The sequence below is a fragment of the Grammomys surdaster genome, unplaced genomic scaffold, assembly GCF_004785775.1.
Source record: "Grammomys surdaster isolate TR1022 unplaced genomic scaffold, NIH_TR_1.0 125357, whole genome shotgun sequence".
Lineage (NCBI taxonomy): Eukaryota > Metazoa > Chordata > Mammalia > Rodentia > Muridae > Grammomys > Grammomys surdaster.
In genome coordinates, this window is record NW_021620229.1 from 566303 (window position 1) to 590535 (window position 24233).

Consider the following 24233-nt stretch of genomic DNA (forward strand, 5'->3'; position numbering starts at 1 on the left):
TGAACACCTGGAAATCTTGCCAAAGAACTCAGAGTACTGGCCTACTGGCAGTGCCCTCCCAGCAACAGATGCCCATGCCTGTGTACTGGGTGCAATGTCCAGTGCAGGTGGACACTCTGGGCCAAACTGAGTAAAAATCCACATTCTATTTGTTGAGGTCCCAACCAGACATCAGTATACAACTGACAATCTAAAAGAAAAAACAAACTTCCATTGTCTAGCAGTCCCAGGGACACCACTCAGGTATCCTGAGTGATAGTTTATTTTTTAGAATATTTAAACACTTATACTTATCCATTATAAGAATTAAGATATTATTTTCCTTTATAACATGAATTTTGTAGTTCAACAATGCTGATGAACTTCGTTAGAGAAACCCACAGCCACAGGGTGCCTTGACACCAGCTATGGCATGTTCTAAATGCCCAGGATGGACTACAGAGCTGCTCCTGGTTCAGGCCCTCGAAAACAACATGAGCTAAAGACAGTGACAAATAAGTCACAGAATAAACTCAACAAACGAGTCATGGAGCCAGTGTCCAACTGACCTATGGTTGTGCTGTCCATGAGAGAGGGTCTATTCTCTTACTAAACACAGGCTCCAGATGTTTGCAATGAGATGCCTATTTGTACCACGGAGAAGGGACAGAGTTACAGGGAGGGTTATGTCCAACAGTAACAGACATGCTAAAGGAAGGACCTCCAGTATCATGAGAAGATGACCTTATTTAGAGACAGGGTCTGTATAGAAGGCCAAAAGCATCAGGACATATCCTAATCCAGTGCTTAGGAAGATGAAAAATTTGCTCAGAGCTCTGCTCAGAGGAAAGATGCTAAGCAGATGCTGGGGCAAGACAGTCATCTACAACCCAAAGAGGGCAGAGCTTACCAGAGGCTGGGACACTCTTACAACAGGTCTTCCTTCATAGCTTCAGAGGGAACTAATTACCCAAACCCTGATATTAGATGTAATAATAGGGTCACTTTCTCCCTTTTCATCTCCCCAGCATGGGCTCATCTGTCTCTGCATGCCTAGCATACAGGCAGTGCTGCAGGGCGGGGAGGAGAAGGGGACAGAGTGAGCACAGGCAGGGAGTGACACACCTGCACATACAGCCTGCAGCACAGCAACACAGGGCTCAGATCTTGGAGACACAGCTCAAGACTTGAAATCCAGTAGAATGACTTAATCCAAAGGGCCAATGCAAAGCCATGTGACATCATAGAGGAAATGAATGGCTCCTAGGCCAATGGTCTCAACTGCAACTTACCTGCAGAACCTAACATTAAGGGAAAAACTTGGATCAGAAAAAAATGTGAGGACCTAAGGCAGAGTTACAAGACTGGTAGAGGCAGATTGCATATGTGTCTAAGTCTGAAAAAGTGAAGCTGGCCTGGGAGTGTCCACTAGGCATGTAAGAGTATGTCACACACATGGCTAGTGATATCAAAAATCTAGGTCACAAAATGAAGCATCCTTCAGATCCCAAGTTCCATCAGCAAGCTTCTGATAGACAAGGCTCCTCACCGTGTCCTCAGCTCCCCAACAAGACTTTTACTGTTAATCCTCTTGTATCTTACATCTGGCTCAGGACATTTCTGTATGCTGTCAGGTCCACATCCAACAGGGCAGAGGGTACAATACCATGGCTCTCCACGGACAAGGCATTCAGCTAGGGTGACCTTGCTGTGAAAGAGCAGGCTTCCTCATTTTCTATCATTTTGATCTTAAAATGTCCCCAAAGGGCCCCGTGTCAAAGGCTTGGCAACTACTAAAAGGTGGTGGCATCTTCAGGGTCTAAGGACTGGACAGAGATGTCAGGACTGGATCCTTTCCTGTTCCTCTTTGATTCCTGGCTGGCATGATGTGAACAGCTCTGCCTGACCCTGCACAGTTGCCACCATGGAGTGCTGCTTCACTATAGGTTCAAAGCAACCAGGTCAGAAGACCCTGGACTGAAGCTGTGAGCCAAATAAGGGTCCTTCTTCATAAGTTGCTTACCTCAGTAACTTCAAAAGTTATTTTAGTTTCCATAGTGGCAGATTGCTGACTACACACTTTTTAAATCGATGGCAACACCTTCCTGCATCTCGTAATGAAGTATGCAGACCATGCAGCACAAGCAACAAACATTTGCTTCTTATACTCTAGGGCTGGGTCAAAGCTAAGGAGACAGGCAGCTCTATGACTAGCAAGGACTTCCCTTCCTGGCTTTTGGGTAGAGGATTCTTGTGCCTCTGCAATAGGTTTGCAAAGAGATGTGACAGTCAATCTGGATTGCCAAGTTGACTGGACTGTCTGAGAGATCGGGGAAGTACAAATCTGGGTGGTTTTGTGTTGGTATTTCTAGAGTTGGTTAGCTGACAGTGAATGATTGAAACCACTGAGAGAGTCATAATATAAAGGTTTATCAGCTCAGAAGGAGGCAAGACCCAGTTAGAGGAAACAGGCAATTGGAGCATCCCCTGTGGGGCTACATCTTGCACTATCTCTCTCCTGGTTTCCCTTTCTCTACTTTCTGTCTTCAATGATGAAGCCCGCCAGCTCCCACTGCCATGATGTTATGCTTCAGAGTATGGATCCAAGCAGCCATGAACTGAGCTCTCTGAAACCATGAATCAGAATAAATCTTTCTTCCCCTTGGCCTAATTATGTTAGATCTTTGATCAAGGTGACAATTTAGTGCATTGGCTAATACAGGAGGGCACAGGCACTCCCTTAACTGCCCTGTCTAAAGGTGCTCACTGTGGGACTAGAGTAAATAACTCAGTTGATGAATACTTGTCTTACAAGCATGAAGATCTGAGCTTGAACCCCAGAAACCACATTTATAAAATGACAAGTTATGTAACATGAACATATAACCCCAAAGCTGAGGAGGCAAAGAGGGGATTTTAACTTAGTGAGTTCCAGACAAGTGAGAGGACTGTCTAAATAGCAAAATAAAACCAGCATGTGCATCAGAGGAATTCTCCGCCCCCTTGCTTTTATCCAGCCACCAGCATTCCTTCACCCAGCATCTTCATAATTAACCTTCAAGACGCCTGTCTATCGTGTTCATTTGTTCATCTGCTGCCAACTGACTTGACAGTTCTGCAATTGTCCTTCTACACCCTTTCTGTCTATTTCCAGTTACCCACAATCCTGCTTGTCAACCAGGAATCACAGCAAATAAACATCTTATTCCATCAACATTCAGGCTTCACTTCCTCAACTTGGAACAGTGCTTTCAAACTCACCTTGGAGTCAACATTGACTGTAAAACATTGGGAACACCAGAAAAGCTGAGCTTAGATATAAAATCACTATGTTGGAGGCAGGAGGTCGGGTCTCTGGTTGTGTGACCCTTGAGAAGTTAAGCCTAGCTGCCCTGTATGTAATTGTAAGCATGTGGCTGCAAGGGTTAAATAAAAACAACTGGCTACATACCAAGACCTTTCGGTTCATAAGTAATTTTACTTAATTTCTAGTTATTCAGAAGATCAACACAGAACTCAAAGTAACAGGTAGATGATGCAGGAGACCTCCACTTTTTAAAACGTCCTATGGACTGAAATGTTAACAAGCCACAGTTTGTGAAGGGCAGAGGCTGTGAGGAGACCCTAGCACCCCACCTTTCCAAAAAGCCCTTCCCTGTCCACTGCTCCAACACACCACATTGGTTGTTACAAGAAGGCATAATTGAATAAACTTTGAATTGCCAAGGTCTGTGTATTTTAGAACCCCAAGGGTCAATCAGCAGCTCGAGTGCAAGCACCATGGTAGCGCTCGTAATTGAAGACAATTACCCCCAGCATGTGGAAGAACAGAGCTGAGCATTGCAAGGAACATCTATAGTACGTTCTCCACCCTTTGTAAGCATTTGATATTTTCAAATACCGTATTTGCTCTTTTCCAAGAAGGGATCAGACAAACATAGACAGCATTGTGTTCATTAACCAGCTCTTCTCTATCCTCTCCATCCCAAGACTCAATCTGTACTTGCTGAGGGAAGGACAGTCCACCGCTAGGTCCAGGAGAGAGCTTGTTTTCCTTCCACCTCAATTCCAATTGGCCACTCTTGCCTTTGCCAACTTTGCTCCAAAACCTAACTGCCCAAAACTGCCTCGACATAAGCCACTGTGGTTACCATTTCCACACACCAATAAAGAAAACCTAAAATATTTAGTATAGTCTGAGAAAATTTACATGCAAAAAAAAAAAAAAACAACCTTCTAGATCTCAAGCTTACAAAGGCAACATACTCCTGCAGATGGAAGACATTTATTTTTTAAAATAATATGCTTGGTTAAACATACAGGAGCTGAAATTGAAGTGAAAAACTGGAGAGGGCCAGTCATCAGGAAAATTACACCAATCAATTTATTGGGGTAAATTGACTATTTTCCTGCAAAGTAGCTCAGAGACAAGACCACCCGTGGGCACGTAGAGTTCACACGGCTTGTACTTATCCAGCTAATAACAGCAAATCACTCACTTGACAAACTCATAATCATGGCTATGCCTCCCTTGCTTTCAGAACATGGGATATTTTGATATCCTGTAATATTTTATGCTTGGGAAGTACACCGTTAACACTATGGGATACTCTGCCATATTCATACTTTTTAAAACATTAAATTATCTTGTTAAGATTATTTGGGCTAATTGTAGCAACTTAACAAAATATAAAGGACACAGAGCCAGAATGTAAGGCAAAGCATTTGCCCACAGGTAGTTACTGGCAGCTGTAACACAGTCACCTGGAGACAGATTCCATCTTCTCATTGCCTCTCCTTCTCCTCTTCGGGCTTTGTAACCTACATACAATGAGTAAGTGACTGAGGAATCCCAGGGCCTTCACTATAGTGTCTTCCAAAGCAGTGAATGCCATTACCAGGACCTTGACCACAGGACTGAGGGGAAGCAGGCTCATGTTCCTTCTCCAGGAGAAGCATGGCCATTGCTAAGCACTTAGAGCAAGGCAGTTTTCTCTTAGGAAATAGCATCTGTGGGGGTTCAATTCAGAAAGTGCCTGAAACACACGCTTGTTCTAGGAAGGTAGCTCGGTGTTAAAGTATTGGTGTGAATGAGGCCCTGGGTTCAATTTCTAGCTCAAACACACAAGCAAATGACGCAATCATACATATGTAACCTGTGTCTGTATGTATATTTTAAAGATAGAATATCACTGCTCCACTGACAAGAAATATTATTAATCAGGGTTCATTCTATGAAGAGCGCAGAGTGACTCAACCCCCTGGCTATTGCCTCCATATTCTAAGGTCACCAAGGGGCAGACCCAGAGCAAAGAGAGAAACTGGCCATACTGACAGAAAGTGATTCTCTAGGAAAAAAATAAATAAACCTATGCAGAAAATAGGCATTTTGTAAATTTGTATGTATGATTTTCTAGTTTTTGATTGTTACATTTCCAAATCCTTCATTAATTAAGAAATGGAGAAAAAAAGCCTTCATCACTTCAGAGTCTACATTTAGATCTTCAAGGAAAATCATGATACACTTGAATAAAAATATCTCGACTAACAAAGCCACAACTATGAAAAATGAACATGCATCTTTATTGTATTGCTAGACCCTCAACCTAGAACTGACCTTAATACATGCATGTAATTAAAATGGTATAAAAGCACAAAGGAGGAGGGGGTGGGACTGGGGCTCTAGGGAGGGGAAATGGGGACAGGGAATGACATCTGTATTGTAAATAAATAAAATATCCAATAAAAAATTAAAAATTTAAAAATAAACGTGCATCTATTAAAATTTTAATGAGCAATATAAGGCTTTTACCACAACTTTACATGAATATTGATCCTTTTTTTTAATGTTTTTCCCATGGAGGCTTTAACTAAGACCCACTCACAGGACAAAACTAAGCTCATGCATGTGTGTGTGTATTTTTTTAAGTGATAAAAACTTATTCACATATCAGGACTGGATTTGGTAACAATCAACGTTAGCTGAAGTGAAGAAGAAACTGAGCTTTCCATGTGATATCCATAAGAATTGACATTCACTGCCCATAACCCCCTGGCTGGTGAAAAGATAGGTTACAACATGTGTGTATTAGACTCTTAACAATACAAGACTGTAGCAATAAAGTTACTAAAAGGGTTGAAAAAATACAAAAAAAAAATCTAGATTTAGTAAATTGACAAATTTTGGGGGTTAATTTCTCGCTCCCTCCCCCACCACCTCCCACCATGTTCCCACCAATCCTCAGCCCAAAGGACTGGGACCCTGTGCCTGACCTGCTCTGAGGATTTCCTGCTCATTAATTCACAAAGCAAGTTACACTGACAGCATCTTCCCTAAGTGTTAACTGAACAGCTGTGATGAGTTTCAAGGGACCTTCTTGTGCACAGATAACTGGTCCCTAGGATGAGGTCACTTCCATCCCTAGCACTTCCTCTAAGTAGGACACTGAGACCCTAGCTCTACCCCAGACAGGAAATGACCCTATAGAGACAGATTGCAGTAGCAATGATCTACCCAGCCTTGTCCCTGAGGACACTGCCCAGTTCTCAATTCAGCTCTGGAAAAATGACTCCTGTCACTGTAGCCATGGCTTGGTCTTGGTTTCCCATAATACTAGATACACTTTCCCCTCTGTTGTCCAACATGATTTTACTGGGAAAAAAAGGAAAGAAACACATCCAATTTGACTCTAACTTTTCCTCTGAATTCCAGGGACCACACAATGTGCTTTGCTTCTAACAGGTCCGTAAGTTGACCAACAGCAGGGCCAATGGTATTTTATATCTCAAGATTTCTACCCAGTGGAAACTGTTTTGAAAATGGCTCAAGGGGCCATCTGAATTTTTTAAGTACTTGACATTGGTTTCTCTTCTCCATAACTTACACTCTATTTTGTATTTTACCACAAGTGTCTTTCAGAGCCCTCCACACTGTTGAATACACTTACTACTAAACCCAAGTCTTGTCATTTACTTTGCTTTCTTATCTTTGAACAACTCAGGTCACCCGCTTTCTCTCTGAGGCACTCACCACCTATGTTCATGTGCCAGAGTGCAGCACTAGGGGCGGGGAGCAGTGTCCCTGGACCAGGTAAAGTGAGCCAGCTCTAAAATTCCCAGGAAGCCAGTTCTGCTGTTAGCACACTCTACCTATGACTGTTTCTTTTGAAGGGTCCCAGCTGACTGCAAGGAGTTCTGGGGTACAATCCCACACACATACACACACTGGCACAGACAAAAAAAAAGAAAGACAAAGCACAAGTGAGCAGGCCCACTCGACACAAGTACCTATGCATCAGTTCCTGACTTCCAGGCAGCTGAACCATCCTCAATGCTTTCAAGGACTTTATTCAAGCTTTACTTAGTTGGGAAGAGAGTAACCCAGCCTAGTCTCGTGGTAAAGCAAAAGGGGAAGTTCCAGCCTTTTAGTTACATTATTGTCATGTCCAGAACAGGGGTTCTCTTCGCTTTAATGCTAAGCAGATGATTAAGTAAGACTTTTTCTATCGCACAAGGACCTCACAAAGCATGCAGCTGATGTATCTAACAATAACGTCATTGCAAGCTCCTAAGAGGACTCAAGGCATTCAATTCACCTCTAGGCATCTTTGTCCCAGAACAGTGCAATCACCTATAACACACAGGGATCCTGCTGGAAAGGGCATGATGACTATGAATAGAGTCCTGTGATCCCCAATGCTCTGTCTCATTTTAAATCAGGTCCTGCCCTTATTACATTCTCCATTGCTCTAGGGCCTAGCATCAACAAATTACCTAATTACAGTGGTTTCCAGTATCTTAAACATGGGTCCTGACTAGTGTGAACGCAGGACGAGCCAGCATTCCATCTACACAGAGAGCAGCTATATGCCACCCACCAGGCTGGTAGCTGTGCCAACCAACTCTTCCCCAGAACTACAAATCTGACCTGGGACAAGCATGCAGTCTTATCAGAGAAGGGAAAATAGGCAGTGAGTACCCTATCACGAAGCCATTATATACCATTGGTACCTGCTGGGAGAGGGAAATCAGTTCTCACCAGTGAAGGGACACTGGTCTGTCAGCCGCACTCCAGGGCAAGCCTTTGGCTCAGCAACAGGTGACCAGAATAAAATGGACTCGGTGGATTTTGTGTGTCTTTTTGTTATGGTTTTTGTTTTTAATCTCTTTTACTTTTATTTTTCTTCTTTTGTAGGTTTTTGTGGTTTGCTTTTAAGAGGGAGAAACTACATGAAGTCGAGTGAGGAGAGAGGTGAGGGGAGAGGGAGGTGGGAGGAGAGGGAGGTGGGAGGGGCAGTAGGTAGAGAAATCGTAAAGGACTTGGGAGAGGGGAAAATATAATGAAAATACATTGCTCATTATTTTAAAGTGTAACAAAGAAAACAGTGGGAAGACTGGAGCATTCTGATTTACAACACTCCCACGGAGAAACTTCCCCGACTGCCTCATGTTCTCTGCCCTCGCTTCTCAGGAGACTTGCTCCACCCTCCCTCAAGTACCCCACGTGCACAGAAGGTGCTCTCACCCCCAGCCTGGCCAGCCTTGGTGGTGACCTTTCAACTTCTCTTTCTATCCTAACTTTAAGAACTCGCAGAAGATGACAAGTTTTGATCTAAAGTATTGTCAGAACTTAAACCTAGAGTTTAAGCTATGAACTCTAAGCTATAAACACGGACACGTAAAACCAGAAATCTAAGATACAGCAAATCACTTGGGACATCAATGTGTTACACTCGTGAACACAGTGACAACTCTTCTCTGAAACTGCCACCTTATCCTTCCAAATGCATGGTCTTTCAGTTCTTAAGCACATTTCTGTAGGATGTAAGCATGACTCACATGCTTACATGTTTGGGAACGTGTACATAATTTACAGACCAATAATTCTATGGTCTCCTAACTGACTAACATGGAAGTGTGCTCATTAGTATCAGCAGGAAGTCTTCAGGCGGCAGCAGTCGCACATTAAACAGACATGTTAAGTCCAAATGTGCGCATCCCACATCTCAGGTTTGTGTTTTGCAACATGTCCAAAGAGCTCACGGCCTCCTCACACTGCATTCTTACCTGAACACAGAGTGTACTAAATGAAAGAGGAGACTCAAGAGAGAGAAAGCAGAGGGAGGGCTGGTTCCTACATCAGTCTCCCAGAACTGCTTTAACTCTCCAATTCAGCATTAAGAAAGAAAAACCAAAGGGAAGAAATTAAACAGTGGCAAGTTCAATAGATCACACGACGGAACTCTGGCAAACACTACTCGGTCAAATTAACCTATAAATTCAATCACTATAAAAAAGCCAAATCAAGACCGCTTCAAGGAGGGAGGGCCAGCAAGAGAGCAGCTGGTGTCTCTGCTCCCGCAGAGCTGTCAGTCCCTCAGGTCTTCACTACTGCTCCGTCAAATTGCCCAGGTTGCTCCCTGCTCATAAAGCAATCCTGTTAGTTCTCAAAGGTTATTACTAAAAATGCAAATTTCCAGATGCCAGTCATACACGTAGAGTAATAAAATAAGTGTAAAATTTTAAAAAATCAACTGGAATTAAAAATCAATGCTCACTTTTGTAAATGTCTTGTAAATAAGGAAAAGACAAAATCTATTAGACTATAATTTAAAAAAAACTGCATACGGCCACTAGGTAATAACTCTTGATATGACTAGAGTCAAATGAATTAAAATAGAGGAAATAAAACCTTTTCTACATCCAGTTTGACATCACGGCCTCTGCTATTTTCATACAAAAGCCCAGGGTTCTCAGCCCTACTTGAATCTGGTGGTGATTTATCAGTTGAATCTGTCTTCTACTCAAACTCTAATTAAAATGAACAGTAAGCTATTTGCATGTCTGCCATAATTTCCTTTTCAGGATACAGCAGACTTCAGCTTTATTCTGCAAAATCATTTCCAATTAGTTATTTAATCTCTACATGTTTGCTTAACATCCACCTGCACCACCCTGGAGCCTGATCCCGGCTGAAGGCTGAGCAGCAGCTGGGGGGAGGAGTCCAGGGGCCCTCATTTCATTCAATGGGAGCCACATGTACATGGGTCTGACACAGCGATTCGTGGCCTATGACCCAACTTGACCTATTAGACTTGGTTAATTTAAAAAAAAAAAAAACTAGTTTCCTGGTGCGTATGATTGAAGCATAAAAAGTGAATGTCTCAGATGCAAAGCACCTTGGGATTGCTGTCATTTCTCTAGATTCCCCCAAGCAGAAGGTGGTGAGGGATACGGAGATCCTGAACGGACTGGGCTCCAGCAAATGCTGCTCTCAAACTTTCAGTTTCAGTAGCTGCTTATGAGAGAACAGAAACAAGGAAAGAATCCATGTTATCATCTGGGCAAGAAAGAACTGCTCTACAAATGACCACAACCACACACCAGCACACAGCAGGCCATCAAAACAGGGCATCAGAACATACTGAGTCAAGATTCCTAAAAAAGAAGTTAATGTTTCAACTATTGACAATGTCATTCTTTACACAGCCCAGCAGAGGGAAATGACCTGCTAAGCAGGGAAAGCGACCCACTGGGAACTTCCCCTTCACGGCCAGGAAGCACTTCATTAGACGATGATGCAGGCAGGTGGCAGAGAATCCTAGCATATATTCCTGATGTCCTGAGGATTGAGGGAATGCCACTGAGGAGGTAGGACAAAGGAAACTCTTGGACAAGTGAGAGTGGCAGACCACACTGAAAAGAAACTGAGTGCGTCTGGCTGTACTGAAGACAGTTGAGTGGCTCCTTCCTGTCTCCAGATGGGAACCAGAGAGATGCCTGCCTATGCAGCACTTGGGAAGACACGAAAAGAGGGGAACCTCCAAAAGATCTACCACTGAAATTCCAATACCAAACACTCACTAGAGATAATGTAACCACCTGAAAAATAAATGACAAAAATGTGAACCAGACATGGACACTACACAAGGAGATCTCAAATATTTCACTGACATGTGTGATAGTTTAAATATGCATGGCCCTGAGAGTGGCACTATTAGAAGGTGTGGCCCTGTTGGAGTAGGTGTGTCACTGTGGGTGTGGGATTTAAGACTCTCATCCTAGCTGCCTGGAGGCCAGTCTTCTTCTAGCTGCTTTCAGAACAAGAGGTAGAACTCTCAGCTCCTACGGCACCATGCTGGCCACGCTTCCCACCATAATGATAACTGACTGAACCTCTGAACATGTAAGCAAGTCCCATTTGAATGTCGTCCTTTCTAAGAGCTGCTGTGGTCATGGTGTTCATGGCAGTAAACCCTAAGACAACATAAAAAATCAAAACCACACAAGTTTAGCCATAGCTTAGAGACATTATGGGAAATCACAAACAGGGATGAAATAGTTCTCCAAAACAACGAGACAAAGGAAGGGTGCAAAGAAGCTTCAATTGTCCCTGACGCCCAGTTCTTTCAAAATGTCCATTGATCAGTCTTCACTCCTCACTGTGATTCACCTCTTGCTTCTCTTATAGCTTCATGGTGACAATCATAACATTATAGGTGACTCTTATATTCCTTATTCTCCACCCCCATCATAATGACTCAGGTGTCTGCAGTACACGGTTAAAAGGAACATGACAGGGACAGGCCTGTGTCATAGTTGGCTTCCTAAAGACTCTACTCTCACTTCACCATAAGCCTTGATGGGTGATGGTTGGGTTAGGTCTTCACAGGTGTACTACATTAGCTTAATAGGTTTTACACATCTACCAGGATTGTCTCTTGGTGTTTAGCCATAAATAAGTGCTGCTTTCCTCCCTACATCAAGAGAAATCATTTCATACTTTTTCTTTTCTCAGTTAATAACTTTTTTAAAAAAATAGAAGGATTTTCCTAAGTAAAATACCCAATACATTTGGTAAAGAAGATCCGTGCTTATGTAAGCATAATACATCTTCTTTACACTACAGGACTTGGTTTGCCAATTCTATATTAAGGATTTTTTTTCATTGTTGAGTTGAATCTGAAAGTTTTCTTTGTTGCTCTGCCTCTATTGGTTTGGACCTGAAGGTTATAACAGCATCAAATCATATTAGAAAGTGATGTTTTCCCTGCTTCCTAGGTAACAGTATAACGTTCTCTGTTCTTCAGGAAACCTATAAAATGGTATCATAAGCATTCCAGGGCTTATGGACACACTGTGGCCCCACATCTCTACAGTTGCATATTTGCTCTCTTCTTTCTACTCCTTCAAGCCTGATTTTGAAAGTCACACATTTTTCCTAAACAATTGCCTACAAATTCCTTTAGTAGAGGAATCTCCTTATAGTCAGGGCCTCACATTTCCCCAAATTAGCGCAGATCCCTTTTCCCAAGAATGGTAACTTTCAGCATATTTGCTCGTGGATGGCAGTGCCCTCACTGGCCTCGGCCCTGGCAGTGCTGTAACTGTCCCTGACAGGACATGAACAGGTGTACACAGCTGTTCCCCAGTAAAACTTTACAGAATCAGATGAGTGCATTTGGCACTTGGTTGAGCCTCTGCAAAAAGGGACTGAATACCTGCACCATGCCACTCAGCACAGGGGGTCAGCAGCCACAAGAAGCTATTGAAATCCAGATTACTTGCAATTGACAGTTCTCATGGCCTAGTTATGTTGCCAGTGATTATTTACCACATGTGGTTAGCAACTATTGCAGTGGTCAGCCCAGAGACACAAGCTGGGAAACCCAGTGCTTACTAGGCTGAGGCAAGGAACATCATGGGCCCCAAGGCACACTTAGTTAAACAGCAAGTCCCTAGCTAGTACTTTTTAAAAGATTTATTCATTCTTATTTTATGTGTATGAGTCTGCCTGGGTGGAAGTCCATGGGCACATGCACGCAGTGCCTGTGGAGTCCCGAAAGTGTGCTGGATCCCTTGAGACTAAAGTTACAGATAGTTCTGATCCTCCACGTGGGTATTCGGAATCAAACTTGGGTACTCTGGAAGAGCCGGCAGTGTTCCTAACCACTGAGTCACCTCCCTAACTCCCTCCTAGACAGTCTGTCCTACACAGTGAGACTCTCTCAAGAAAAGGAAAAGGAACAGAGGGGAAAGGGAAAGAGAGTAGTTAGAGAAGCAGGGAGAACCTTCATGTTTTGCTAACACGTGATTCTTCCAGTCATTTTGTTTCATGCTGTTTTAAAAGTTAAGTTCCTGCGATAAAGGTATAAAGAACTGAACAAAGGATGTTAAGATCCAATAAAAATTAGGTTGGTTTGAGCTTAGAATTCTCCAACAAGTCGGTAAGTTTAAGCAGAGCTACACCATCCAGCCAGATGGAGGAGGCGGGACTTCCTATGAGGGGCAGAGCCAGGGTGAGCTCACATGACTGTCCTCCCTTAGCTTTCCATCTGTCTTGACAATGCTGTTCTCCTACAGTGTTCCTAAGCCACACAGTCAAGGCTGCCCTCATACTAAGAATGATCCATTCAAACAGAAATGGAGTCAGCGGCAGCTACCACCAGCCATGACTGACCTTCCACTGCACACCACAGGGAATGCAGTCAGGCTCCACACAGATTGAGCCGTTGATTCAAACTCCATTTTTGCCACTATGCCTTCAGCTTCAGATCAAGAGGTTTGAGAAAGGGCAACACGTGTCATTATGACAACACATGTCATTATGGAGAACTGCGGGGCACTTCAGTGCTATAAACACTGTGATACTCCACTTAGGATCTGTGGGCTGACCCTTGCAGCAAATGTCTTTTCTTTGCAGTGAAAACATTCACTATCCTCTCTTTTAGCTATTTTGAATGATACACTACATCACTAGTGTCTAAGATCATCCTCTTGATGTAGAGGGACACTAGGACTCCTGTGTCCTCTCTGCCTGTGACTTCACTCTTGCCAGCCATGCTCCCCAGAAGCACTGCTTTCCTCCCCTGGTCTCCGTTCTCCATGAACTCAGCTGCTTTAGAGTTCATGAGTGTGATCATGTACTCCTCACATTCCCAAGTTTTGTATTTCCTGTATCAAAACTGGAGTAATTCCCCTTTACTTATAAACAAGTCACCTAAAGTTACGCTGGCAGAACTTACTTGAAGGGTGAGGAAGATTCAAATACATAGTAGAACATTATTCTGCCTCAAAAAAGGAAGGAAATTATGCCATATTCCCCAATGTGAGTGAACCTTGTGGACATTAAGGGAAATGATTCAGAAAAATAATCAAAAATACCATAAAATTCAACTAATGTGAGGTGATGCAGGATCAGCTAATGTAAAGAGATCAAACTCATAGAGACACAAGTAGAGCAGTAGTTTCCAGAACTTACAGATAAGGTGGAAATGGGATGTTATGTGTGTGTGTGTGTGTGTGTGTGTGTGTGTGTGTGTGTAGATGTGTATGATGTTTGTGAATGTGTGTATGGATGTGTGTACTTATATGGCCATGAAAGCCAGAGGAAAATGTCAGGTGTCCTGTCCAATCACTCTCTGCCTTGTTCTTTTTAGAAAGGATCTAGAGCTAGGTTGGTGGCCAGCAAGTTCCAGTAATCCTCCTGTGTCTGCTCCCCAGTCCTAGCTGGGGTTGCAGGTGTACATGGACCATGCTCAGCTTTTTAACTTGGGAGCCAAAACCTCACTGAAGTCAGGGCCTCATGCTGGCACATCCGGCTCTCCTTCCCACCAAATCATCTCTTCAGCCCAGAAGATGTTACTTAACAGGCACAGAATTGCCATCTAGAATGCAGAAAGGATCTCTGGACATGGGTGGGGGTGATACAACAGTGTGAATGTTCTTAGTGCCACTGAGATGTATGTCAAAATGCGCCCGGCTTATTTTACAACGTGAACATGTGTGTATGTGCACAGCACATCTCCAGGCATGAAAAATAAAATAAAGACGAGTGCACTAGGGAGTCCTGGGAACATCGGGACACAGTGTCCCAGGAAGGTCTCCTTAGTGCTCCACAGAAGGTAAGAGGTGAGTCCAGGAGATAAGGCATGACCTTAGACCAAAGGCTTCTTACATACAGTTCGTTTGCTGAATGTTCCACAAAGCCCCATGTGCTCATGGCTTGCTCTTCAGCATGGTGTCACTGGCAGGTGGTGCAACCTCTAAGAGGTGGAACCTAATAGGTCTTCGAATCACCACAAGCACGCCCTTAGCCCTGATGGGGATTACGGGCCTCAGGCCTCGTCTTTTTGGCTTTTCTGGCCTTCTGGCTCTGAGGTGAGTAATGTTACTCTACCACATGGTTCCACTAATGTGCTGTCTTGACACAGCCCCAAAACAATGAGGAAGCCAACCATAAGGGCCAAATAACGCCCCCACCCCGAACAGTAAGCCAAATGAATCTTTTCTCTTTACAAGCTGATTATCCCAGGCATGAGTGACAGGATGCTCTTTGCACAGACAACAAAAACAAGCCTTACAGAAAAGCACTGAAGCAGTCAATGCAAGGCTGTCATCTTGCCAGTGATATTCTGGGCTCAACACTGAGCCAGGGCTCAGCCGCTTACCCATGAGACCCTGAGGGAGTAAAGAGAACTGGTCTTCACAATAAGGAGTCTCCCAAGTTTTCACAAACAGGAACCTCAAACTATGTATCCTCTGTTTCAAAGTGTAACCAGCCCAGGCACTGCTCCCAACACTGGTATTAAGTATACCACCTGAAAGGGGGACTAGGGATTCCTCCAGAACCTGCTGGAAGTCTGGATAAATGGAATCTCATATTTCACTAATATTTTCCAGTCAAACAGCTTTACCAAGTTACTGGTTACCATAGATAAGTCCCCATTGCTGTCTTCTGGGGACCAGTAAGCCAGAATCTTAGTTAAGGTTACTATTGATGTGATGAAACATCATAACCAAAAGCAAATTGAGGAGGAAAAGGGTTTATTTGGCTTACAATTTACATCACTGTTCATCATTAAAGGAAGTCACGACAGGAACTCACACAGGGCAGGAAGCTGGGGGCAGGAGCTGAGGTAGAGGTCATAGAGGAATGCTGCTTCCTGGCTTGCTCCCCATGGCCTAGCCTGCTCTCTTATAGAAGCTGAGACCACCTGCTCAGAGATGGCACACCCAAGAATAAGCTCCCAGCCCTTCCATCACTAACTTAAGAAAATGTCCTACAGACTTTGCTACAGCCCAATCTTTTGGAGGAATTTTCTCAGTTGAGGCTCCCTTTTCTCTAGTGACTCAAGCTTGCATCAAGTTGACATAAAAGCATCCAGCACAGCCAGGAATATGCTTGCCCATAAAAACACTCTGGCACCCAAAGTGTTCCTTCTCCATGGTCTATTGGCATCCAGTGTTGGAGAATTAAGTGTACCTGTATCCTGTTGCTATATAATCTAAGTAAATACCTGCACTTGACTATTAGCTGTATCGGGAGGCATCTACCATGAGGATCTCCCTCAGAACCTCCTCTGAATCAGCCATTACCACATCACGGAAACCATAGACGCTACTCTTTCATATAAAACCTCATCATTAACAAAGCCAAAGGAGACCAAAAGTGACCCGTTTGAAATGCTCAGTCCCATGTGAGTGCAATATCACCAGGATGCAGTATTATAAGCCCTTAACACCTTGATGTTTATAGGTGAGACTTTATGGCTTCTATTCATAAAGCTAAACTAAACACAGTAGCTTATAACTGTTTTGAACAAAAGCAAACAGATTAATAATTATGGTACATAAGTTAATACAGTTGTGTCTTGATAGAACATTTGTGAAACAACTTACATCTAAAGAATCCTCCTTCAATAGGATAAGGGCCATGTTCTGTGACACCAACCGACAGGAATACCCTGAAATGGAGAAGGGACAGCAAGTGAACTACTGTAAATCACTATGTTTTCAATGGCTCTCTTCTATTTTGAAGATTTATTAATTTAATTTTTATTTGTGTGTGTGTGTGTGTGTGTGTAAGTGTACACACATGTGTATGTTCAGTACCCAACCTGTGTACTCAAGTGAAAGTCAGAAAAGGCTTCTGGTGCCCTCCTCTACACTGCTCGTCCCATTTCTTTGAGGTAAGGTCTTCCTCTGAACCTAGAGCCCATGTCTTCTCAGTCAAGCTGGAAGCCAATGAGCCGAATCCATCCTCCTGTCTCCACCCTACTGGAAGCTGAGGTTATGTAGAAATGCAGATACTCATCTTACAATCTCCCTTCTTATGTTTACTTAATCACCCAGGGGCAGAAGCCTAAACAGGCTTCCTTGCAAACAGCTTGAAGAGAACCAGATGATAAAGTCTTAATACCTCATGGCTAAAATAGGTACTTGCCAATTTTCTGTGGATTTTTTCTTTATTCTGGCTATTCTTGCATAGCATTAAGATAAAGCTTGGTATACCTAAAATAACAGCAGGCTAAGGAGATGAACGGAATGTGTCCTCCTGGTTAGCATGGCTACTGCACAAGCAAGATCACTCTTTCTTTCTAAAGCTGGCAATTCTCTAGGGTTTCTGGGATACCAGCATACCAAGGGAGTCATGCCCCTGCCAAAAAATCAGTGCAGTCTCCATTTAAAGAAGTGAACCTAAGTTTAAGTTAAAAAAAAAATACAAAGATTTAAAACAAGTCTTTGCAATTAGAATCAATAACTTCAATCTTGTTCTTAAATCAAACTACCTCCCTAAGATAAATAACACTAAGAATGTTGGACAAAGCCTCAAAAAATTGTATTATTTTATATTTAACTAAAAATAAATTATGTATAATGTACACACACACACACACACACACACACACTCGAACCTCTTGGACTAGCAATGCTCCCCACAAGAGCCATATAAGCCTATCTAACAAAAACTCCAGTACCATGCATGAGAAAACTCTGAGTTATTGGGCAGGCTAGGCCAAGTAGTTCCCAAGACAATGTAGACTATTGCTGCTGCCCTTGGTTGTCTCTCAGAGGAGAAACCCAAAAAGTTCCAACTGCTGAAGGCCATATACTTCCAACACAGGAGACAGAAGACTCAGGCTGGATCTAACCTGAAAGGCTCCTTCCTGTACTCTAGTTTTCATAATATCAGAAAATACTATGTAAGCTGCCAAGTGGGGGAAACAAGCATAATCCCACTCAGTTGTGATGACAATGAACTGGAACAATGACCATCATGGCAAGATATCCTTAAAGGTGCAGTAGTGCCACTCACACATCAGCAGCAACCAACAGTCGTCTACGTGGACTTAAGGCCCACCCAACAGGAGGCAGATCATCCCTGGTCCAAGAAATCTAGCTAACTACACAGGGCTAGAGAGGTCATGACTCTAGAAGAGAAACTACTACCTCTGACTGACACAAAGCAGAACTCAAATAAGACCAAGGAAAACTTTTATATGTTTAAATTTTTTTTCACTTGTTTATTTTCGAGTGTACACTCTAACCTTCACTCAGGATTGCCATTTTTTTTTAAAAAAAATAAATATTTAGCAAAAGCACCCAGAAGATGGATTATAAAGTCAAAAGCAATAACTTTTAATAAATATTATTTTTCAAGTCATATCTAAAAAGTATAGTAATCATGAAAGAAGTAACCCAGTTTCTCAAGCTAAAATTGTTTTTAAAGACCAAAGGTGTCTAGAGTGACCATCTCAACATTTCAAATTGTATAATTCAGTATTAAGGTTGTCTAAGGTGTCCGGGTCTCATGTTCCTGGCTCAGGGACTATTAAAGAGATTCCAGAACTTTCTGAACATCTGGCTTCTGAAATTGGAGGTGGAGGACGAGAGGACATGGAGCCACCTCGCTGTTCCAATGCCTGCACCGTGTTTACATTCTATCAACTTGACAGCAAGCTGACTGGGGCTTTGCATGCTCCTGTTTTAATTGGCAGGATTCTCTTAGTGGAATGCATCAGAGGAGCTCATCATAGATTTGGTAACATTTGTTCTGTTTGGGATTGTTGACGTTTTTCGCAATTGTTTGTCTACATCTATCTCTACCTATAATAATAGTTTTAGAGTTGAAAATCAATTAAAACTTTTTAATGGTGTGTGTGTGTGTGTGTGTCTGTGTGTGTTGGGTGTCTGTGTGTCTGCACAATAGAGAATAACTCCCATAAGCCAGTTCTCTCCTTCCACCATGTCAGTTCGTTGGATCATGTAGGTTCCGGGATCAAACTCAAGTCACAGGCCTGGCAGCAAGCACCACTGAACCATCACCTCACTAGCACTCAAACTTATTTTTACGGTGCCTGGGTTTGAACCTAGTGCCCTCCACTCTAGTGCTCTACCACTAGCTATCCTGACAACTGTTACATTAGTTTTAAGTGTATTTTTTCCATAATACCTTAGAAATTAACTTGCTCAAATTAAAGTCTGGGATATGTGTGTCTTGTGAGAGACAGTGGCATATATGAATAAATGACCATCTTGCCTTTGAGGACCATGTCCTACATACTTATTAGCTCTATTTAGGGGAACTGGAAAAATTATTTTTTAAGCTTAAAATTTTGTCATTATAGCCTGAAGTGGGATTGTGGAGGAGACTTTTGTGAACTCCACAGCTGTCACTTCCTTATTGCCATGGGAGAATCGTCTATCAAACAAGCATACAGTAAATGCCAACTTTCCAGTCTGCATCATTGTTCTTATGAATGTGGGGTTAATGAGACCAAAATGCTACTGTGTATTCATTCCATTTTAAAGTCACAAGGATGGAAATAATTTTCATCTCAAATTATTTCTAAGTTGGCAATGTGAGTCAACTCTCACATCCCTCAATGTCCCTGATTTTGTTACCTATCAACTGATGTTTTTAACTCTTATGATCTTAGTAATTTAAATTTAAAATAGCACATTATATACATATAACATATAAAATGATTAGAAGTTTACTGTTAAAAACCCATCAGCTCTGGTGCCTGCTCAGACTGCTAGTGACTATGTATAGCCTGTTTCTTCAGAGGAGATAAATCCTCATTCCCAGGTAAAGTTGGGACATGCCAGTTCACATTAATTGGAGAGGTTCTGACTTTAGTTGTTGTTGATCACAAAAAAGAGAACAAAACAAAAACACACAAACAAACAAAAACAAGACTTGCATTTCTGTACAATTTACACACAGCTAGTGTGGTTGCCAGGCACTCTACAGTGGAGTTGGGGAACGTGCATTCTCCAATTGGGCAGAAGTTAATAAACTCATTAGAGTATGAATGGATGAAAAAACGCTAATCGTGTAGCAGACTGTAAGCCTGGTTAACTCTGAAGTAGTTACTAGTAAATGTAACTGATACGTTCAAGGTACCATGCCAACTCCCTTACATCTGGTATTAGGCAGTCATTACTTGTTTTGAAGTCAAACTTAAGTACAGAGAGATGAAGTAACTCTCAGCCTGTATCACACACCCCATGGCCCATGGTGTCCATTTCCCAGGAGGAGAAAGAACAGAGACGGGTGAAAAATGGAAGGATTTCTAAAAATACAAGTGCAAAATTTAAAGCATAACAACATTTATGCTTTAACAGACATAAGATGTTTAACATAAGAACAGACAAGGTCTGTGCAACTTGAAGTTCACAAGATACAGATAGGTGAACACATACTTCCATGGGGAGGGTTCCTCAGGAGACCTAAATGTCTGAGGGAAAGGTGCCCAGGAACCAGGTTGTGTGAGAAAACCTCTGCTCCTTGGCTCTCTATATGATGGGCCTATATGATATGCCTGGACCTTCTGATTCCTGTTGGAGTAGCCTATGAGACAATCTTGTATCACAATGTCTAACAATGGCTTTCATCTGTCCACATGCAGGCATTCATTGACCAGATTCTCTGGGAAATTGAGACCCTCCAACACAACACACTTTTGTGGGTTGACAGCATGTTGAGTCACAGTAATGATAGTCTGGTATTGTTGTGATCCCAGGATGCGTGGTCAGGAAGGCTAGCCTCTTTCCAATCTTTCAAACATGTCTTCATAGAAATCTAGATTTGGTCCTTCCCCTATCTCTTCCATTGGGGTCCCCGGGCTCAACCAATGGCTGGCTGTGAGTATCTGCATCTGTACTGGTCAGGTGCTAGTATAACTTCTCAGGGAACAGCCATATTAGGCTCTTGTTAGCAAGTGCTTCTTGGCATCAGCAATAGTGTGTGTGTGGGGGGGGGGGGGGATTGATGTCTGCATATGCTCCCTAAGTGGAGCAGTCTCTGGATGGACTTTCCTTCAGTCTCTGTTCCATTTTTTTTTGTGCCTGTCTTTCCTTTGGACACATCTCGGTTAAAATTTTGGAAATGAGTGGGTGGCCCCATCCCTCAAATGGGAGTCATGCCTATCTACTGGAGGTGTGAGGTGGGAGTGGGTGAATGGGTGGAGGAGCACCCTCATAGAGGCAAAGGGGGTGGGAGGATGGGATAAGGGGTTGGCAGAGGGATAACCAGGAAGGGGGATATCATTTGAAATGTAAGCAAATAAAATAAAAAACAAGCAAGCAAGCAAACAAATAAAGAGAAAGAAAGAAATCTAGATTTGGATGTGTCTGGGAATATGAGCTTGCTCTCCACTTTCTCCCCAAAGGGGAATGCTACTTGGGAGAGCTGGACGCTCTAGTTTGATGATTTTTTTAGGGTTAAATGTTATCTTATTGTCTTAAAATCATATCCTGCTCTAAGATCCACAGCCTATAATATTTTCTTTCTCTGCATGTTGACCAAACCCAGTAGTGAGGAGAGTAAGCTATTTACTTCAACCCCAGAAGTCACCCCAGGGGAGTCCACTCTGGTGGCTGGCTTACAGATCTCTGGATTAAAGAGCCAGACCTCAATTTACAAGAGTGGATAGACTTCTTTACCTGGCTCTTTTCCAAGAGTTGATCTCATTTCATTCCAAATCATTAGAAATCAAGGGCAGCAAACTCGGGCTGATGCTCACAGTTAACCGAGTTAGCTGCCCCAGGTCTTCTGAGGGCAAGTGGTCTATGATAATTTTTCTGAGCATAATCCAACTTCATTTTCCAAATGAAACCAAACAACTTCATCTGCTTCTCCTCCGAAGCCTTCAGCTTTCTCTTGACATTCAGGCCTTGCCACTTACTTACCACCCTCCTCCTGCCATTCTGGGAAGAAAATACTTAGGGGGTTCTCCATAACGCCTTTGTGTACCTTCGGTTGTCAAATGGCATTTTGCTTAAATTGCAAACTATAAAATAAAGCAGAAACCCAGGGTTTAAAAATTACAGCTTGCTTCGGCAGCTGTTGTTCAAATAAAAGGCTTCCAGTAAATCTGTTTGCATTAGTGACAGTGAGCTTCTAACAGTCTGGGCTGCCTGGAGTTGAGGGAGGTCCCTGGGGACAAAGAGTTAGCTCAACATACAGGGGAATGATTAGTCAAATACCCCCCTTTTGTAAGTGAAAATCAAATAAAGACCTTCCTTCTGAAGCTAATATGAGAACATCCAGGAGGAAAGGGAAGAGAACACTTGTGAAATGTTAAATGGGACCCATGGACCCACCCCCAGAGCCTCAGGGATACCCAGCACTGCAGTTAAGATGGTCTGCAACTCTGCATAAAACTTAAGTGTTACCTCCCTGTTTTTAATTTTGACATGTTTTTTTTATGACATGTTTATTTGTCTATTAAATTTTGGGATTTTAAATTATCTTATTTCTTTTTGTTTTAAAATACTTTCTGGTTTTAACAAGAGAAATAATGATACTCCCTTGACATAACTTAAACAGCCTGGGTGATACCACTGGATTTCCTAGGGATGTGGAGTAGGAAAGGCACACACATGTTGGACTCTACCTCTGGGCATTGGTTCAGTGCTTTCTTTCTTTCTTTCTTTTTTTCTTTCTTTCTTTTTTTCTTTTTTTCTTTTTTTTTTTTTTTTTTTTTTTTTTTTTTTTGCGGGAGTTCAGCATGGACATCCAGATGTGCTGCAGTAGAATCCAGGCTCCTCCTCGTGTCTTATGGTCAGATACCCTCTTGAAGTTTGCAACTTTACATGTCAAGGATGCATTTCACTCAGGACATGAGAAAATGAGGGATATGACCCTGATGCTACTTTCACATGAAGGTTAAACACATTTTCTAATCACTGTAAGAGGCAGTGAGCATCACCTCAGGGCAGCAGTCAGCTTGCTATACCCTCTGTGAACAGGGTTCATTGGCTGCATCATGGAAAACTCTGTTTAAGACCAAAATTAGAGAGGAAACAACCTACAGACATATATGGAAAAAAAAATACTCAAGAGGCAAATGTCATCCCTTCATTTGAAACAGCTACTGGTACATCGCAGGGCTATAGGCTTCAAAGTTTACTGTCTAGTAAAAGCAATGAGTCTGTAGAGAACTGTCACCACACTCTATCCAAAACCACACAGGTGAGTGACAGACAGCTCAGATCTACACACGGAGTTCACTGTCTCAGAGACTCAATGAAAACTCTTCCCGTTCTCTCATGAGTTTAACTGACATCAGGTGTTTGGGAGTCTAAAATGCCTATACTTAACAATTAGCCCAGATTTTTAAAAATGATTAGTGGAATTTAACTATTTTTAAAATAAAAATCACTTTCATGGGAAGGTACCCTCTGCAGCTGAGACTGTCTGAGGGGACAGGTGAAACCAATGAGAAGAGCATGAAGAAAGACCCTCCACTGCAGTGAGGATGGAGCCTGAGGAACCTGCCCCCGTGGACAACCAGTCCTGGCCCTGAGGCTTTCTACTCTAGCATCTTCTCTTCTAAAGTAAGCTAGGGCAGAGTACATCCAGGAATAAGTAAGTTATGTAATTCTTCAATTTTTTTTGTCTTTTGCCTTTTTTGGCAGTGCTGGGGATTTGTGTGCACTAGGCAAGCATGGGCTACCACTGGTTACATCTCCAGCTCACGAGTTTTACAAACCTGTGTATTCATTTTATTATAAAAATGCCAGGTCTCATGAAGCCATAATGCCAGAGACCCAAGTGGTTTAGAATTAACTGAAAGCCTCTCCCATCCCAAGTCTCTGGGAATTTCTAGAGGCTCCCACCTCAGCTCCCACCTCCCCCCACCCCGGCAGCTGCATATCTCCATTCATCCTCCTGGCCCTCTGGGCTTCCCTCCTGTCTCCTGATCCTGCCCCCTCTCCACTTCCCCTCCCCCTCTCCTACTTCCCTCCCTTTGTCTCCCTTGATTATTTCCTTCCCCTTTCTAAGTGGGACTGAAGCATCCTCAGTTGGGCTTTCCTTATTGTTTAACCTCCTAGTGTCTGTGGGGTATATCATGGGTATTTTGTACTTTTTGTGACTCCAGTATGTGTGTCTCTGTCTCTCTCTGTCTCTCTCTGTCTCTCTCTCTCTCTCTCTCTCTCTCTCTCTCTCTCTCTCTCTCTCT

At 42.7% G+C, this 24233-nt stretch overlaps 1 protein-coding gene across 1 annotated transcript in view; it reads right to left on the minus strand.

The window, feature by feature from the left end:
* Atp8a2 (ATPase phospholipid transporting 8A2) overlaps positions 1-24233 on the minus strand; it is a 429785-nt gene that overhangs the window by 321384 nt on the left and 84168 nt on the right. The window contains exon 23 of the mRNA XM_028785873.1: positions 16660-16724. Within this exon, the coding sequence (XP_028641706.1) occupies positions 16660-16724 (65 nt within the window). The remainder of the gene's footprint in view (positions 1-16659; positions 16725-24233) is intronic.